Below are 16379 nucleotides of genomic sequence, written 5' to 3'. Positions count from 1 at the left end.
ACTAAGACCTCACCAAAAATGAGGTCAACAGAAGTCAATTGTTGGAACCTGATAAAATCTTTATCATGGGCGACATACAACGAATACTCCACCAAGTACTACAACGGCTCAAGGCCATTGAGGAAAGGACCATGGGTGAGGTCATCGTTGACCGTAAAAGCGGATATGTGGATGAGAGCCGGAAGAATAGTCAAACACCTTTCTTAGGGATGTCTTCAATAAAAAGGAGGATCGACCTGGGCATTTCAGAATTCAGTATCAAAGGTGGTCGAGAGAGAAAATGCCTACTAGAGAGCATTGAGATCTGGAAGTTAAGGTGGATCGACAAGACTTCGATGGGAGGATGACTCTATATGATTTTCTTGAGTGGATGCAGACTGTTTAGCGAATCTTTGAATGCAAGGGTGATTTCAATGATAGAAGAGTGAAGTTAGCCACCACCAAGCTGACAAAGAGTACTTGTGATAGGAGAACCTGAGAGGAAAAGACAGAGAGAAGGACGAAATAAAATCACTTCTTGAGAGAGTATGAAGAAGGCAATACAAGAATAATACCTAACCTCACACTACCGTCGGGATATTTTCATGAAACTCCAATACTAGCAACAAGACCTATCAATGGAATACACGACAGAATTTATGTAGCTCAAGTTGAAATGTCAACTAAAAGAGACAGAGGACCGCTCCATAGCCAAGTATTTTGGAGGCCTGAAGCCCACACCTGTCATGTGGTCCAACTACAAACTTATTGGACACTGAGGAATATGCAGATCTTAGCGCTAAAAGTGGAGATACAGCAAAAGCAACAGATGTACCTGCCTCAATGCAGACAACCCCGTATAGCTGGAGGCCCAAGCAGGAGCACATATGGAGTGGGAAGGACCAGACAGGGTGTTCATAGTGGAAAGAAGCTTGAGAAGAGCAGCATGTCCTGTACAGTTCCAGCTCGAAAATGTTTCTGATATCACATATATGGCTACATCACCTCCAGCTACCCAACAACTTAAGGAAGTGAGTGATGAAGAAACAGGTGAAGATCAGTGTGAGGAATACCGGCTCCAGAGATATGAAGGAGAAATCCTAGTTGTAAGAATAGTTTTGCAAACAAAACAACAGAGGAATTACTCATGGTTGAGGCACATTATCTTCCTCACCAGATGTACAACGAGAGAAAGTTTGCAGCCTCATTATTGATGGTGAAAATTTTGAGAAAGTTGTCTCCGCTTTCATGATGAAGTTGGCCTTAACTACACAAAAACACTTCCAGTCGTATTCTCTAATTATGATTCTCTAATATAATTGAAGAAAGGAAACGAGATACATGCGGATCAATAATGCCTGATAGAGTCTATTGGAGACAAACTACAAAACCAGGTTTGATGTGACACGGTGCTCGTGGACGTCTGACACATCCTACTAGGGAAACCGTGACAATTTGATCGTACGACGAAACACGATGGGCTCAAGAACACTTATAAATTTACTGAGGGAGAAATGCAACGTTCTCTTACCCATCAAGGATTCTAGAGTAACAATTACATCTGTAAGGGAGAAGCCTGAAGTCCCACACGCCACTTTTCTGCACTCAGTTCGAGAAGCCCTAGTGACATTAGCCTTAGTCTTCTTAGAGGGAAATGAGGAGGACACAGATCCACCGGAGAACGTCTAGCCACTGGAGGCTGAGTTTCAAAAGATGATGACCGACAAACTACCAGAGGGTTTATCGTAGCTTAGGGATATTCAGCATGTCATAGATCTTATTCCAGGATCAGTGTTGCCAAACAGGCTTGCATACCGATTGAGGCTAACAGAGTACATGTTACAACAAGTATAGGATTTCAATACCAGGGGATTGATGTGAGAAAGTATCAGCTCGTGTGTTATTCCCGTGTTGATTGTGCCCAACAAGGACAGCTCGTAGAGGATATGCATCAATACTTTAGTTATCAATAAGATCATTATCAAATATCGGTTTCAAATCCCTCGCCTGAATGACCTACTGGATCAGTTACAAGGAGTCATAGTATTTTCCAAGATTGATCTGCACAGTGGATATCATCAGATCATAATGGCACCAAAAAACGAATGGAAGACCGCCTTCATGACCAGAGATGGGTTGTACGAGTGAACTGTCATGTCATTTAGGTTATCCAGTGCACCTAGTACATTCATGAGACTGATGAATCAAGTGCTCTGATTTTACATCGAGAAGTTTGTGGTTGTTTACTTCGACAACAAGCTTATTTATAGTAGTTTAAAGGAGGAGCACTCACAACATTTGAGATGGGTTTTTGAGGTCTTGTGGTCGGAGAAGTTAAATGCCCACTAGAATGCCACTTCATGATGACGCGTGTTTTTTGGGTTATATTGTATCTGATATAGGCATTCAGATGGAGCCTATAAATATAGAGGTGATCGTGAGCTAGACACTCCCATAGTCCTTTGTCGAGCTGAGGCAATTTTTAGGGGTTAGCACAGGCGATTAATCAGAAACTTCAACATCATTACAACCCCCTCTGACAGAGCTTTTGAAGGGAGAGCACTTTAAGTGGCCAAAGGCAGCCCAATTCAGTCTTAACACTTTGAAGAAGGTGGCATAGTCACCAATGTTAACTTTACCAAATTTCGGCCAGTTATTCGAGGTGAAGTTTGTCGCTTCTAAAATGAGAATCGGAGCAATGCTGAGCTATAGAAGATAACTTATAGCCTTCTTCAGTGAGAAATTAAACGAGTACAGAAGATGATATTCGACATACGACAAGGAGTTCCATATCATTATGACAGCTCTTCACCACAAGAGTCACTACTTGCTGACAAGCGAGTTCACTTTATTCACAAATCACAAGGTGCTAAGATTCTTCAACAATCGGAACAAGCTGAAGAGTAGACCTGCTTCATGGGTTGAGTTCTTAGCATCATTCCAGTTCATGCTCAAGCACAAGGCAGGAAGTCAGAATTGAGTCGTTGATGCCTTGATCCGCCACCATTTGCTAATCATCTCCCTACTGACTAGAGTTGTGAGATTTGAGGGAGTGGAGTTGTACAGGGTAGATGAGGATTTCAGGGAAATCTGGAAACAAAGTCAGAAGAGGCCCACTGGACCATACCATAGACATGATGATTCTCTATTCCACCAAAACAAATTGTGAGCTCCAAAATGTTTGTTGAGGGAAGCCAACATTCAGGAGAGTCATAGGGAGGGGACTAGTAGGTCATTTTGGTAGAGACAAGACCCTCACGTTAGTTTATGACTCTGACAAATGAGACATTTGGAGTGATACATCCTACAGTGCAAAGTTTGCCACCTAGCCAAGACCCGAGGGCAAAATACAGTGCTATACATAGCATTACCGACACCACAGGCCATTTGGGTAGATGTCAACATGGATTTCGTGGTGGGACTTCAGAAAACATACCAGAACAAAGATTCAATAATGGTTGTGCTTGAAAAATCTTGAAAATGGCTCATTATTTGTCGTGTCACAGGACATTAGATGCATTTTATGTCATTGATTTGTACCTTCAGAGAGATCATGAGGCTGCATAGGATCCCCAAAAGCATCACATCTGATAGGAACGTCAAGTTCCTCAGTCACTTCTAGATAACCCTATGAGTAAAGCTTGGTAATAAGCTTCAAGGCAACCCACCTACAGATAGATGGTCAGACAGTGGTCGTGATCGGGAGCCTGGGAAAACTCCTGAGGTGCTTCATATGAAAGAACATCAGGCAGTAAGACCTGCTTCTAGCTCGGGCTAGATTTGCGTACAATAGGTTCGTGAGCCTGACTATAGGACACGCGTTATTTCAGATTGCGTATGAACACAATCCACTAACTATGTTTGAATTAGTATCAGCTCTTCATACATCGGAAATTAGTTGGGATGCTAACCTTTGTTTTAAGGCGCAAGTTTGTACTAGGCGCAAGTTTGTACTAGCCCATGTCAATGATGGGATTTTAAGGGCATACTGAAATGGGCTCATGCGGGACTTAAGAGCCCATTTGACACCCTATCACAAAGGTTAATGCAAATAGCTTAGCTTGTATAGTGAAGTGGATTTTTTTACAATCTATGACTATCTGAATCACAGCAGGGCAACCTAACCTTTGTTTCTCCGGACTAGTAGTGATATACTTGAAAAATAATGAAAGAAAATTTTCCTTGATGATACAATCATACCTTGATGACAAATGTGGGGAGTGCTCATTGTAAGCCACTGGAGCAAAGATAAATGTTAAAAAAGTACCACATAAAATCATTAATAGGATAGGTTTCAGTGAGCGGAGCCTGCGGCATAAGCTCCTCTCATGATAGGGCACTACGAACTTGCTCGCATCTTTGAAATCCCGACCTCTGTGCCTTCTTTTGCTTGCATCATCACTATGAAATGCACACATAAATGGATTAGTCATTTTGTTTCAGTTTTGAAAATATACATGATTAGTAGTTCCATAGACAAAACAGTAAAGCATGTGCAGTCTTAAAAATACAAATGTTAACCAAATTGAGAGAAGACCTACACAGTTCCGTAAAATATCTAATTAAGAAATAAAAAACTGACTAAAATAAGGGAGTACTAAGGGTGCATTCTCACGAATAAGTGTTATAACCATCACCAAAACACCGACAGCGGCCTGCATGGGATTTTGCATTATTTCAGGATCAAATTTGCCGGGAAATTTTTCTTAGAGATCGTTATTCTATTAAACACGCTAATTTAGTTGTCTTTCAGCACAGAAAGAACCAATAACTTCGTTACCAGGCATGTCTTTGTCGTGTTTGTATGGTAGGTTCATAAGATTAACATCGTCATTAGAGTTCAACTATTTGAGGGTAGCTACTAAATTAGGGAAAAATCTATCTTGTCTATCTTCTTTGCAGAACTTTGACATATTACTTTTAAAATTACCATTCTCTTTTCAAAAAAAAATCACATTGACACTATGCACCATCTGACAACCTCAAAAAAGTTTAATCCCTTTGTTGAACATGGTGCAACCCAGAAAATCTATATTACACTACCTTCTCTGGGCATTTATCACAAGCATTCCTCCAATAAGATTATTTCTCATGATAACCATTTTATTTTATCAAACATCCATTTATGGAGGTCCACATTGGAGTCTAAAGGCCTTTATTTGAGTAGATCTACATAGAATATAATTTTAGTAATAGTAACTTTAGTCGCAAAGTTATAACTATGAGTGATCAAATTATTAAAAGGTGTGAACGTTTTAAATATCTCGGGTCTAATGTTTAAAGTGATGGTAATATAGAAAAGAATGTTATTAGTAGAATTCAGGTTGGTTGGTTGAAGTGGAGAAATGCATCAAACATACTGTGTGATAGAAAAGTACAGCTTAAACTTAAAAGGAAAATTTTTATAAGATGGTGGTGAGACCTGTAATGTTTTATGACATAGAATGTTGGGATTTAAAAGAGAAGCATAAAACAAAGTTAAGTGTTGGGAGAATGCTTTGGTGGATGAGTGGCTTGACACTTAGGGCCCGTTTGGGGCAGCTTATTTGGGTGCGGCGGCGTTTTTGTTTGGAAACCACGTTGGGGGAGCCTTTCAAAACGCCGCGAAAGGCGGTCTTTTATTTCTCCTTAGGAGTTGCACGCGGTGGATGAGATGCGTTCGGCGTTCGTGACTCGCGTTTAGGGATCAAATACCTTCGGTGCCCTTCGCAACTATTTGTCTACTCCGCAATGTTCCGAACTCCCCGTTCGTCTCCACTGCTCCTTCTTCCCCGTTCATCAACCCCAAACCGAAGCTCACGATCCTGTTCGTTGATCCCGTTCGTCTCCACTACTCCTCCCCCGTTCGTCGACCCCAGAACCGAAGCTCACGATCCTCCCCCTCCACTACCGCATGCACCTTCTCCCGTAAAACATTGCTCGTCTCTCCCTGCGTCGCATGACTAGCGAGGAAGGTAAGGGTCGGCTGCCATCTTGATCACACTTTCATATCCCGAGGATTCTTTCATGCACCTTCTCCGGTTGATTTTAATGATTAATTTCATTTGCTCATATTGCCTTGTTGTTATGATTTTTAAATTTGACAATTATCTTGTTAACTAGGATTCTATATTGAAACCATTAATCTTTTTGTATTCAGCTTCCGAAGAACTGGTGTTAGACTTATATCAATCTCTCTTTCTATGTTGTTTATATTGATAATCAATTTAAGTTGTTTCTATTTTTTGTGATTTTTGAGCAATTTCTTAAATGTTATATTTGGAAAATTACCATTCAGTTCTTAACCATACAGTTATGTTCTATCTATTATTTTTTCATACAGTTCTGCGTCGTCCGCACGTGCGAACACTGCACAAACAGAGGCAGAATGGTCATTTATCCAACAACAGTTTCCAGTAAGCTGTTCTGAATAAGCTGCCTCAAACAACAATGATAATCTTTATGATAATCTGCAGATTATCAGATTATCAAAATAATATGTTTATCAGCAGATTATAAATAATCAACAGCTGTCCCAAACAGACCCAGAGAAAAAATGTGAAACGAATCTATCTGTGAAAGGGTTTGTGTAGCACCAGTTGCAAACAAGATTAGAGAGATTCGTCTTAGATGATTTGGTCACATTAAACGTCAACCATTTGATGATCCGATCAAGAGATTAGATGTTTTAGATTTAACTTATCTTAAGAACGGTAAAGGTAGACCTAAGAAGACTTGGGCATATTGTATAAAAAATGAGCTTAAGCTATTAGAATTAAATGAAAATGTGACACTCAATAAGACATAATGGAGAAAAAAAGATTCATTTAGCTAACCCACTTAGTGGAATAAAGACTTGTTGTTGATGTTGTATACATCCATTTAAAGCTAACACTCTCACTGTCGGGTCCCAAGCCCCAGACACAAAAAGGATGGTTGCATTAAGTAGTCGACAACTAGCATAATTTTTTATCAAAAAAATAATGACATTAAACATTTAAATCATTGTGTGGATGTTAGGGCGTCCCCTAAATGTGACGTATTGCGGCTTGAATACAGTGAAAAGTGTGTAAGGACTGTTACACCGGCGTCTGGGTGTATTGTTTAAATAAACAAGGGTTCCTACATATTGACAAATGCAGACAAAGAACTTAATCCATGAAACTAATATTAGGATAAGATTTTGTAATATAAGTACTCTCACAGGTAAACTAATGAAATTAGTAGATATTACGATGCATAGGAAAATAAATATCTTATGCATTTAAGAAACTAAATAGATTAGAAAAAGGACTAAGAAGATTGATAAGTTGGGTTTTAAACTTTGATATTCGGGTAGGAGTAATGCTAGAAATGATGTAGGTGTGATTATAGATAAGTGCTTGAAAGGTAATGTTGTAAAAATTAATAGAATTGATGATATAATTATAACCTTAAAGTTTATTGTTGATACTAAAATTCTTAATGTTATAAATGCCTTAAGTATTTAGATATATATTCAAAAGAAAATTTTTAAAATGAACTAGAATAATTAATACAAATGATATCCTTGAAGAAAAAAAATTTATTGGGGTAAATTTAAATGGACATATGATAGAGTGGTAGAAGAATTTAGAAATATTCATGGTGGCTAGAGTCTTGGGATGGTTAATGAAGAAGGTAAAATTGTATTAGAATTTGCTTTAGCCTGTGATTTTGTTAATGCTAATATTTTATTTAACAAAATAGATGATCATATTATTATTTAAAATAAGTGATCTAATAAAACACGAATTGATTATTTTCTTATAAGAAAATCTAATAAAACACAAATTGATTATTCACTTATAAAATAAAAAAATCATCGAGCATATAAAGATTATAAGGTCATTTCAAGTGAAAATTTAAGTTTTCAACATCGATTATTAGTTTTGAATTTTAAGTTGGAAAGTTTGAAGATAAAAAATACAACGAAACAATGTCATAAAATATATGAACAATTAAAATACACAAACAACGTATTTTTATGAGTAAACTTCAAACTTCTAAGATTTGAGATTTTTATAAAAAAGTTTATTCTAAATGGGATAAAGTAATAAACATTATTAAATAAGTGATAAAACATGAACTTGGAGAATCAATAAAAAAAATTTATAAAGAAAAATAGTTTGTGGTAGAATAATAATATGCAAGAAAACATAAAATAAAAACTGTCATAAAATTTGGTTTAAAAGTAAAAACCTAGAGAATTGTGAAAATATAAGGTGACCAATAGAGAGTCTAAGAAAATTAATTGTGGTGCTAAAAAATTTATTTTTAGTTATGTTTATAACAGAATAACTACTCTAGTGACAAAAAAATATATCCATAAACTAGTCAAACAAAGAGAAAAAAAAAGTAAAAATTTAGTTCATGGAAAGTGTAGTAAAAATGAAAATAAAAAGTACTTTCCTTATATGAAGATATTCAACATAGATGGGTAAGATATTTTGATAAACTTTTTCATGAAGCTTTTAAACTACGATAGACTTTAGTGACCTTAATATCGTTAATAATAATTATATTTTTATTTTTACTATCGCTTTAGTAAAAAGAAAGTTGATGCTTTAAAGAAAATCAATGGTGAAAATTCAATAAAATTTGATGGTAACCCAATAGAAGTGTAAAAATATTTATGAGATTTAAGAAATTATAGGCTTACTAGACTTTTAATATTATTTTAAAAAACCAAAAAGATGACTGAGGAGAGGAGCAGAGGAAGAGTATTTTGGTCTCCATCCATTTTTAAGAATAAAGGGATTTTTAAGAATAAAGGGAATGCACAAGAGTGTTCAAATTATAGAGAAATTAAGTTAATGTGTCATACACAAATTTTGGGAGAGAATAACTGAACATAGGTTAAGACATGATAAAAAGATTTCTCATAATCAGTTTGAATTTATGTAGGGTAAGTCTACTATGAAAGTTAAACATTTATTGAGATATTTGATAGAAAATGTACAAATAAAGTAGGAGGATCTACATATGATTTTTATTGATCTAAAAAAAACTTACGATAAGTTTCCAAGAGTTCTTTGGAGTTCTAAAAAAGAAAGATGTTGATATGACTTATATTCAAGTCATTAAAGATATGTCTACTAAAATTGTTACTTGTGTTCGAACAAAAAAGGATTGACCAAGTATTTTCCTATTTCAGTTGGATTACATAAGAGAACGGCTTTAAACCCATATTTTTTTTGGTTTAGCGGACATTTACAGGAGAATGTATCTTGGTGTATGTTTTTCATTAATGATATCCTTCTCATGGATAAGATCAGAGAAAGAGTTTAGGAAAAGCTTGAATTAGGGAGGTTTGCTTTATAGTTAAAAGTATTTTATTTGAATAGATCTAAAATTGAATATATGAAATGTAATTTTAGTAGCAATAGACCTATTGGCAGTGTTGCAACAATGGGTGATCAAATCATTAAAATGAGTGAATATATCTCATGTATATTATTCAAAGTGATGGAGTTATAGATAGAGAAATTATTAGTAGAATTCGAGTTGGATGGTTGAAGCAGAGGAATGCATCGGGTCTATTGTGTGACAGAAAAGTGCAACTTAGACTTAAAGGAAAATTTTATAAGATGTTTGTGAGAACTGTAATGAATTATGACGCAGAATGTTGGCCTATAAACGAGAAGCATAAAACTAAGTTAAATGGTGTTGAGATGAGAATGCTTAGGTGGATGAGTGACTTTACACTTACAGACAAAATGCGAAATGAATATATTTGTGAATTGCTTGGCGTGGCTCCAATGGAAGATAAGATTAGAGAGAGTCCTCTTATATGACTTGGTCACATTAAACATCGATCATCTAATGATCCAGTTAGGAGAGTAGATGTCACGAACTGGTCAGATGTTTCGAATTAACTAAGGTTGTAACTGCAGTAGAACAATATTAATATTTCATTTTACTTCTACAAAATTATAGTCTTCCAATTATGCCCTACAAGGTTGAATGCACAATCAACTGATATAATTGAACCATATTATCATCACCATAATCAACTATGGATAGCTTCAACTTCTCCAGATCTTTAATTAACTTCTCTTGCTGACTAAATAAATAGTTCAAATTTCCTAAAGCCTTCAAAAATTTGGACCATTTCGGGATTTATGTGTGTCATCCTTGCAAAGAGTCCATGCTAATCTTCTTTGTATCATTCCGATTTTATCGGATGTCTCCCACCTCAGCTCTTGTCTTAGTTAATTCTAAGCACCGGGATGGGTCGTGACAGTGGATGTTTTAAATTCGACCGATGTTAAAAAAGGTAGAGGTAAACCTAAAAAGGCATGGGAATATTGTATAAAAATTGATCTTAATTTATTAGAATTAAAAATATGACACTCAATAGGATACAATGGAGAAAAATGAGTCATGTAGCTTGATACGCCACTAACAAATTTTCATCATCAAATTTTCATCATCCAACACACACTAACAAATTTTCATCATCCAACACAAATCTCGAGGCAATTTTTTGAACAAGAAACATTCAAATTTCGATTAAGAGTCATCCAAAACTCATATTTCAACAAACTTATAGTCAAACTGATCGTCTCGATGAAACGGACCTAATGATATGAAAGTCAGTCTAATCCAAGTCAAATCAAACTCAAATCAAATCATTAACCCACTCTTGAAGGATTTCCGGAGGCATTTGAAAGGTCAAACGAATGTCAAATCTAGCAAGTTCATAGTCGAATCGAGCATCTCGACAAGACGAATCCAACGAGCCCAAGATTGCTCAATTCCGACATCGTTAAGGCACTCAAATGTCCATCAAACATCATTTGATCGAGGAAAGCTCTCCGGACTATCTGATTAAAATGGTTCATATCCCTGCATTAATTGCACCCAAAACATTATAAATAGAGCACTACCCTTCACATGAGGGGAGGAGAGGCTTGAGAGAGAATTTGAGGCTTTGAGAAAAAGCTCGAGTCCAACATCATTCATGTCATCGTTGACCTTCGTCGACCACCACCAAACGTCGGCGACCACTGCCGACCTTTGTCGACCACCGCCGGCCACCGTCGATTACCGTCGATCATCGCTGACCTCTGTCGACCACGGTAGACCATCATCGACTTTCGTCGACCACCGCTAACATCCGTCGACCACCACCGATCGTCGGCGATCACCGCCGACCTCCACCGACCACCGCCGACCACCATCGACCACCGTTGATCATCGCTGACCGTCATCCACTATCAATCATCGCCGACCACCGTTGATCGGACACCGTCAGGCAACGCTGTAATATGAAAATCTAGTATCCATTTCCCGTTGGTGGGACCAAGGGGTCGTTGTAATCATCAACATATATTGGATTCTTATAACTGGGTCAGAACCCGTGATTTTTTCCTTTTACAATTTTTCACGTAAAAACTTCTGGTGTCATCACTGGTTGTTTCACTTTCATCTGAGTGTGTGTTGAATCCTCGTGCAACGTTAAGACGATAATCCATTACTCTACCGCCGCGAATTTTCTAGCACGCATCATAGCTGACCCCACTTAGTGGGATAAAGGCTTGTTGTTGTTGTTGTATACATCCATTTAAAGTTCATGTATGTGTTCATATAAAATGGAAACTTCTCCTAAAAGGAAAATCTTTCCTCTCCTTATATTTAAGTTTTTTCATTAAAACCTTATAATGTTAAACAAAAGATAGTTGATTCTTTATAACATATTTACAACAAGTGGAATGTATAACAATAATAATCTTAAAAATTTATGTGTATTGCTACCATTTCATGAAAAGATAATTGAGATTTTAATATGCGACGACTTTCAAACCACTTGGAATTATATATATCTTTGGTTGTTTCAAGGAGATGAAAAGTTAATCTTAGTCCATATAATAAAAAATAAACAAGAGTGGATCTTAATCTATCATCATTTTATTATTATCTTAATCATTTAACAATGTGAGGAAATTTAGTCAGTACACTGTGTTCATTATTAAAATAAGCCTCTTTTGGTCATCACTGAACCTAATCATGTTGAGCCAAATCATAAGGGCCAAAAGGTAAAGACATAAATGGAGTGGCAGTGAATATGGAATGCTCCTTGAATGACTCGAACAGCGTAGAACAAATGAACCTGGCTAGTTGTTTGCTTTATCTAGAATACAAAAACAATTCAATTGCAAAGTATAAAACATATCAGAATTTCAACACAAAGAAATAGAACAAAAAGAAAAGAAAATTAAAACACAATTATAAACTGCAAAAGAGGCGATATGCAGTTTAGTTAAACTAACAAATTCCAACTCCTGCTTAATACAAACTCAATTGAATGAAAATAAATTTGAGTAGAGCCAGCTTGATTCAAAATTGAATTAAAGTCGCCACAATTTTTGTTAAAGTATGCCACTTTATAGGGCTTCAAAGGCAAAATCACACATTCACAACACTAATTGTGATAAAAAAAAAAACATGAAAGTATTAATGGATCACCATTTCAAAACTTTCATGATAAAAAGCTTTCATTAAGCATATAAGAAATTAAAATAAGATTGATGAAACCATTCTAGGGCTCCTAGAAGGTATTCGGGAAGCAGGTTTATGGGTAGGTAGTCGTGGAATGGAACGAAAAGTAGGATAGGAGTGGTCAATGACATTTAGAAAGGAATAGGAGTTGGAATCTGCTAGTGGATAGTAAATTTGAGAGCTCGGTGGCCGTCCAAACTAAAAATAGAGATCGAACGACGAAACTACGAGTGTGGATAGCAAGGCGATCCACCACCTACTCATGAGCAAGATACAGACGCACCATTTGCAAAAGAAAGAGGATACAACACTCCTTGGAGCATAAAATATAGATACAATCTCCAAAATACATTAACATAGCAAAAAAGTTTCCAAACAATAAAAAATCACATAAATAACCTCCTAATAGCAAGAACTCTAATTAGAAATAATGAAATAGAAAGAAACACATAAAAAGAAAATGAAAGGAAAACAAATATGTTGAAATCATTAATTGGGCGCAAGTCTACTGGCAATTGTGGGACTCCTTAATTTCCATTCGAGAACTCCACAGGATCACAGGATCCCGATAATATCACGCATTCGTGGAACCTAATGGATGCAGAAAACTCCTGCATTATTCTCCTCGACTAGGAAAGACTTCTTCTTCTTCCCAAAGAACTTTTGGAATCGATCTACCACAATCATAACAAAAACAATGACTTGTTATGTAAACGGCAACTTCATTGCACATGCTATGCTCATATCCATTCCATGCAACACTAAAACATATACTTTCTTCGAAGTCTATCATGATAGAATAGATAACAATCTTTTTTTGGCACAACTAAAGGTAAACTGCACATAGAAGGATATCCTCACAAATCAAGCATCAAGCCATTTAATTTGAAACATGCATCTACTATAACTTTGTCTAGAAGAACTGACCTTGGAATGACATATATGTCATGCTGGACCACTCTCGGTGACAACCTCTCAAGAGATAAACTATCAATAAAGTTGTCTGGCAACTCCTTCAACAGTGTTTGTCTCTTTTTGGGTATCGAATCTTATAACTCACTACTTTCTAGAGCAACCAATGTCAATTCTGCCAAATTCTCTCTCATAAGCTCAGCTTGAATCACTAGTATCTCTACCTTGTTGATTGTAAACTGATACTCATCTTTAGCGTCTTCATATTTCATTGTCTATTTCTTCAACTGCTCCTTACTCAATAAAAGAATATTATCCTTCTGTTTGGGTAATCAGATGTAATGTGCTCAAACCTTTGTACCCGAAATGCTTCGTGGCTGGAACAGATTAGGGAGTGTTGATGGCCTCCACCTTTTCTCCACTCTCGATTGGTTTCTCCTTAGGCAGGGGTTTCAATGGTCCACTTGTTAATACTTAGGCTAAACTTCGTCTATAAAGTATGGCCCTCACTTGGTGATGTTGTTACTCTAACTTCAAAACTAATAGGATATGTACGTTAAGTAGGGATTAACACAACTAAAACTATACCAAATTACTGATGGTTGGCTTCACTCCTCCAAGATACCTCACAAGTGTGTGCTCCTTTTGTTCTACCAACTCATATTTTAGTTTGAGTTGATCTAATTCAACTATGTACTCCTCCGCAAAAGAATCTACCTGGCGCAGGCGGTGAAGTTTAATAAACATATCATATTGGTAATGCTCGAGAAGGTACTATGTTGCATCATCATTTTAATCTTAGACCAAGTAGTGATTTTGTTTTTTTCCCTCATACTGGCGAACACGCTTTAGGCTTTCCAATCACAAGGAAGTATTTTTCTTGAGCTTGATGACTACCATTTTAACTCTTATGTCCTAGGGAATATCTTTGTACAAAAAAAAATTGTTCCAATATTTGGAGTCACTCATAAACTCGTTTGGATTCATGCAACCGTCAAAATCCCGTAGATCCACATTTACTCTAAGATCCCAACTTCCCATATATTATCTAATACCAAATCAACGCGTCATCAACTCTTCATCAATTAAACCTACTTGGTGGAAATGATTTACTTCCTCCTCTCAATTTCGTGAGCCACCATTGTGGGTATGAGTGATCCCCCACTGAGAAAATGTGGATGGACAGAGTGATGATCAAATGATCTCAAAAGTGGTTGAAATTATGTATGCCACTAGCTTTAATGATAGTAAAGAGGGTAAATGGCTCAAATTATCTTAATCTTCTATCCCTTTTACTATGTAACTTGATAATCCTAAGTATATAGTGATCTAAACTTATGTATGTTATATCCATGATATATAATCAACCGTATTATTAGTCCATAACTTTGGAATGAAAATCATATAGAATACATGCATGCATATCTCAGTACCTTTTACCGTTAACATGCTTTTGGCTGTATTGTTCCAGAATTCAGATGAATTAACCCAAGCATATGTCTCTATGTATAATACATGTCCCATAGTTTGATAAACAAGCACACAATCAATATATGCAAGGATTAGTATGACACTTCTCATAAAACAAATTTTAGTCATTTTTTTCTAATCAATTTTTTCCATAATACATCATAATGACCAAAAATCATATGCAGTGAAGGTTTGAAAGAACAACATAATGAACCCCTCTCCCCACAAAAGAAAACAAAAAGAGTTATAACTAGAAACAATGCAACTTATATTTGACTGTGAGATGTGTGCACGCACGCGCTCGTGTTTATGAATATCAAATTCTGAAACACAATATGATAGAAAAAAACATGCTTTTTCAACTAGGTCTGGGTTACTAGGGACAAACCAATTTAAAACCACACACTATTGTTTCCCAAGCTAAATTCTAGATATATGTAAATATTTATGAAACACTAGCCCGATGAAGGAAAATTAAAAATAAACAATATTTAAAAATGACAAAATGTAGCTCGAACATTATCAGATCAGAATTCCAAGGTGTATATTTACCATAATGCAGAAAACTTAAATAAAGAGAGAAAATATAATTAGATGAGCCTCAAGCCATGATTTTAAAGCAATATCTAAACTTATCGGATTAAATGACAGCAAATAAAAGAAAATAGTAAACTTCACGCACAAGTCACCTCTACCATGCCACACGGTGAATCAGGTAGTTTAACAGCCTAAACTTTAAAGGAAAAAAAAAGGAAGAAAAGGGTAACCAAATCCTAGGGTTCATATTTTACTCCATAAATAGTAAATTGCAAAAAAATCTCATACATCGGCGAAGCATTTAGACGGCAAAAGAAACCAAATAAGCTGCACTCCAAGAGCTTACAAATTCAAAGCGGGCCTGTGCCTGCCCTCCACAGGACGAGGAGAATCACCGAAAACCCCTCTCATTCAAGCTAGAAAATTTTCACCGAGCAAAACTTCGTCTCAGCAATCACCATGACAATACTCAATTCCAATGCAAGCATGCATGGAGCACATAAAAACCTCCGCCGTGCTTTTAAGCACCTCAATCAGTCAACCTAAAAACCTTAAATGGTACCCGACAAATCGTTCGATGTACAAATACATGAAGATTAGAACAAAATTCATACAAAGATCTGCATCAAAGAGTACTAAATTAGTACATGTCCGCTAAAGAATACTGTAGCTGGACTTCAACGACGACAGGGGAAGGATGACGAAGAGATTAGCGGTGGACTTGGTGGGAGTGGGAGTGAGATTTCGTAAGCCGGCGTATGGATATCTGGTCAAAAAAAAAGAAACAAATTTAGTACAAATAATAATTAATAAAATAAAATAAACTAATGAAAGTGTCATTATTTTAGAATATTTACAGACCTACCGCATAATTTCTATATATTCACACATCTAAAGCTTAATTTTTAATTTCATTTTTAGCATTTTTGTATGTCTATAAAGTTGTGCGTCGCTTTTTAAAAATTAATTATTATGATATT

The 16379-nt window shown here is 36.2% G+C and overlaps 1 protein-coding gene across 2 annotated transcripts in view; it reads right to left on the bottom strand.

The window, feature by feature from the left end:
- Nucleotides 1-16160, bottom strand: part of LOC110022341 (UDP-glucuronate:xylan alpha-glucuronosyltransferase 1-like) — a 19994-nt gene extending 3834 nt beyond the window's left edge. The window contains exons 1-2 of one of the 2 annotated variants that reach the window (XM_020721218.1): nt 15746-16160; nt 4180-4380 (exon numbers count right to left, since the gene is read on the bottom strand). In XM_020721218.1, the coding sequence (XP_020576877.1) occupies nt 4180-4380; nt 15746-15810 (266 nt within the window). In that variant the 5' untranslated portion in view covers nt 15811-16160. The remainder of the gene's footprint in view (nt 1-4179; nt 4381-15745) is intronic. The other variant, XM_020721219.1, reaches the window with a different exon arrangement.
- Nucleotides 16161-16379: the final 219 nt, after the last annotated feature.

The sequence above is a fragment of the Phalaenopsis equestris genome, unplaced genomic scaffold (genome assembly GCF_001263595.1).
Source record: "Phalaenopsis equestris unplaced genomic scaffold, ASM126359v1 Scaffold000186, whole genome shotgun sequence".
In the NCBI taxonomy this organism is placed as follows: domain Eukaryota; kingdom Viridiplantae; phylum Streptophyta; class Magnoliopsida; order Asparagales; family Orchidaceae; genus Phalaenopsis; species Phalaenopsis equestris.
Note: the sequence above shows the minus strand (reverse complement) of the source record. Positions and strands in the feature narration are given on the sequence as shown.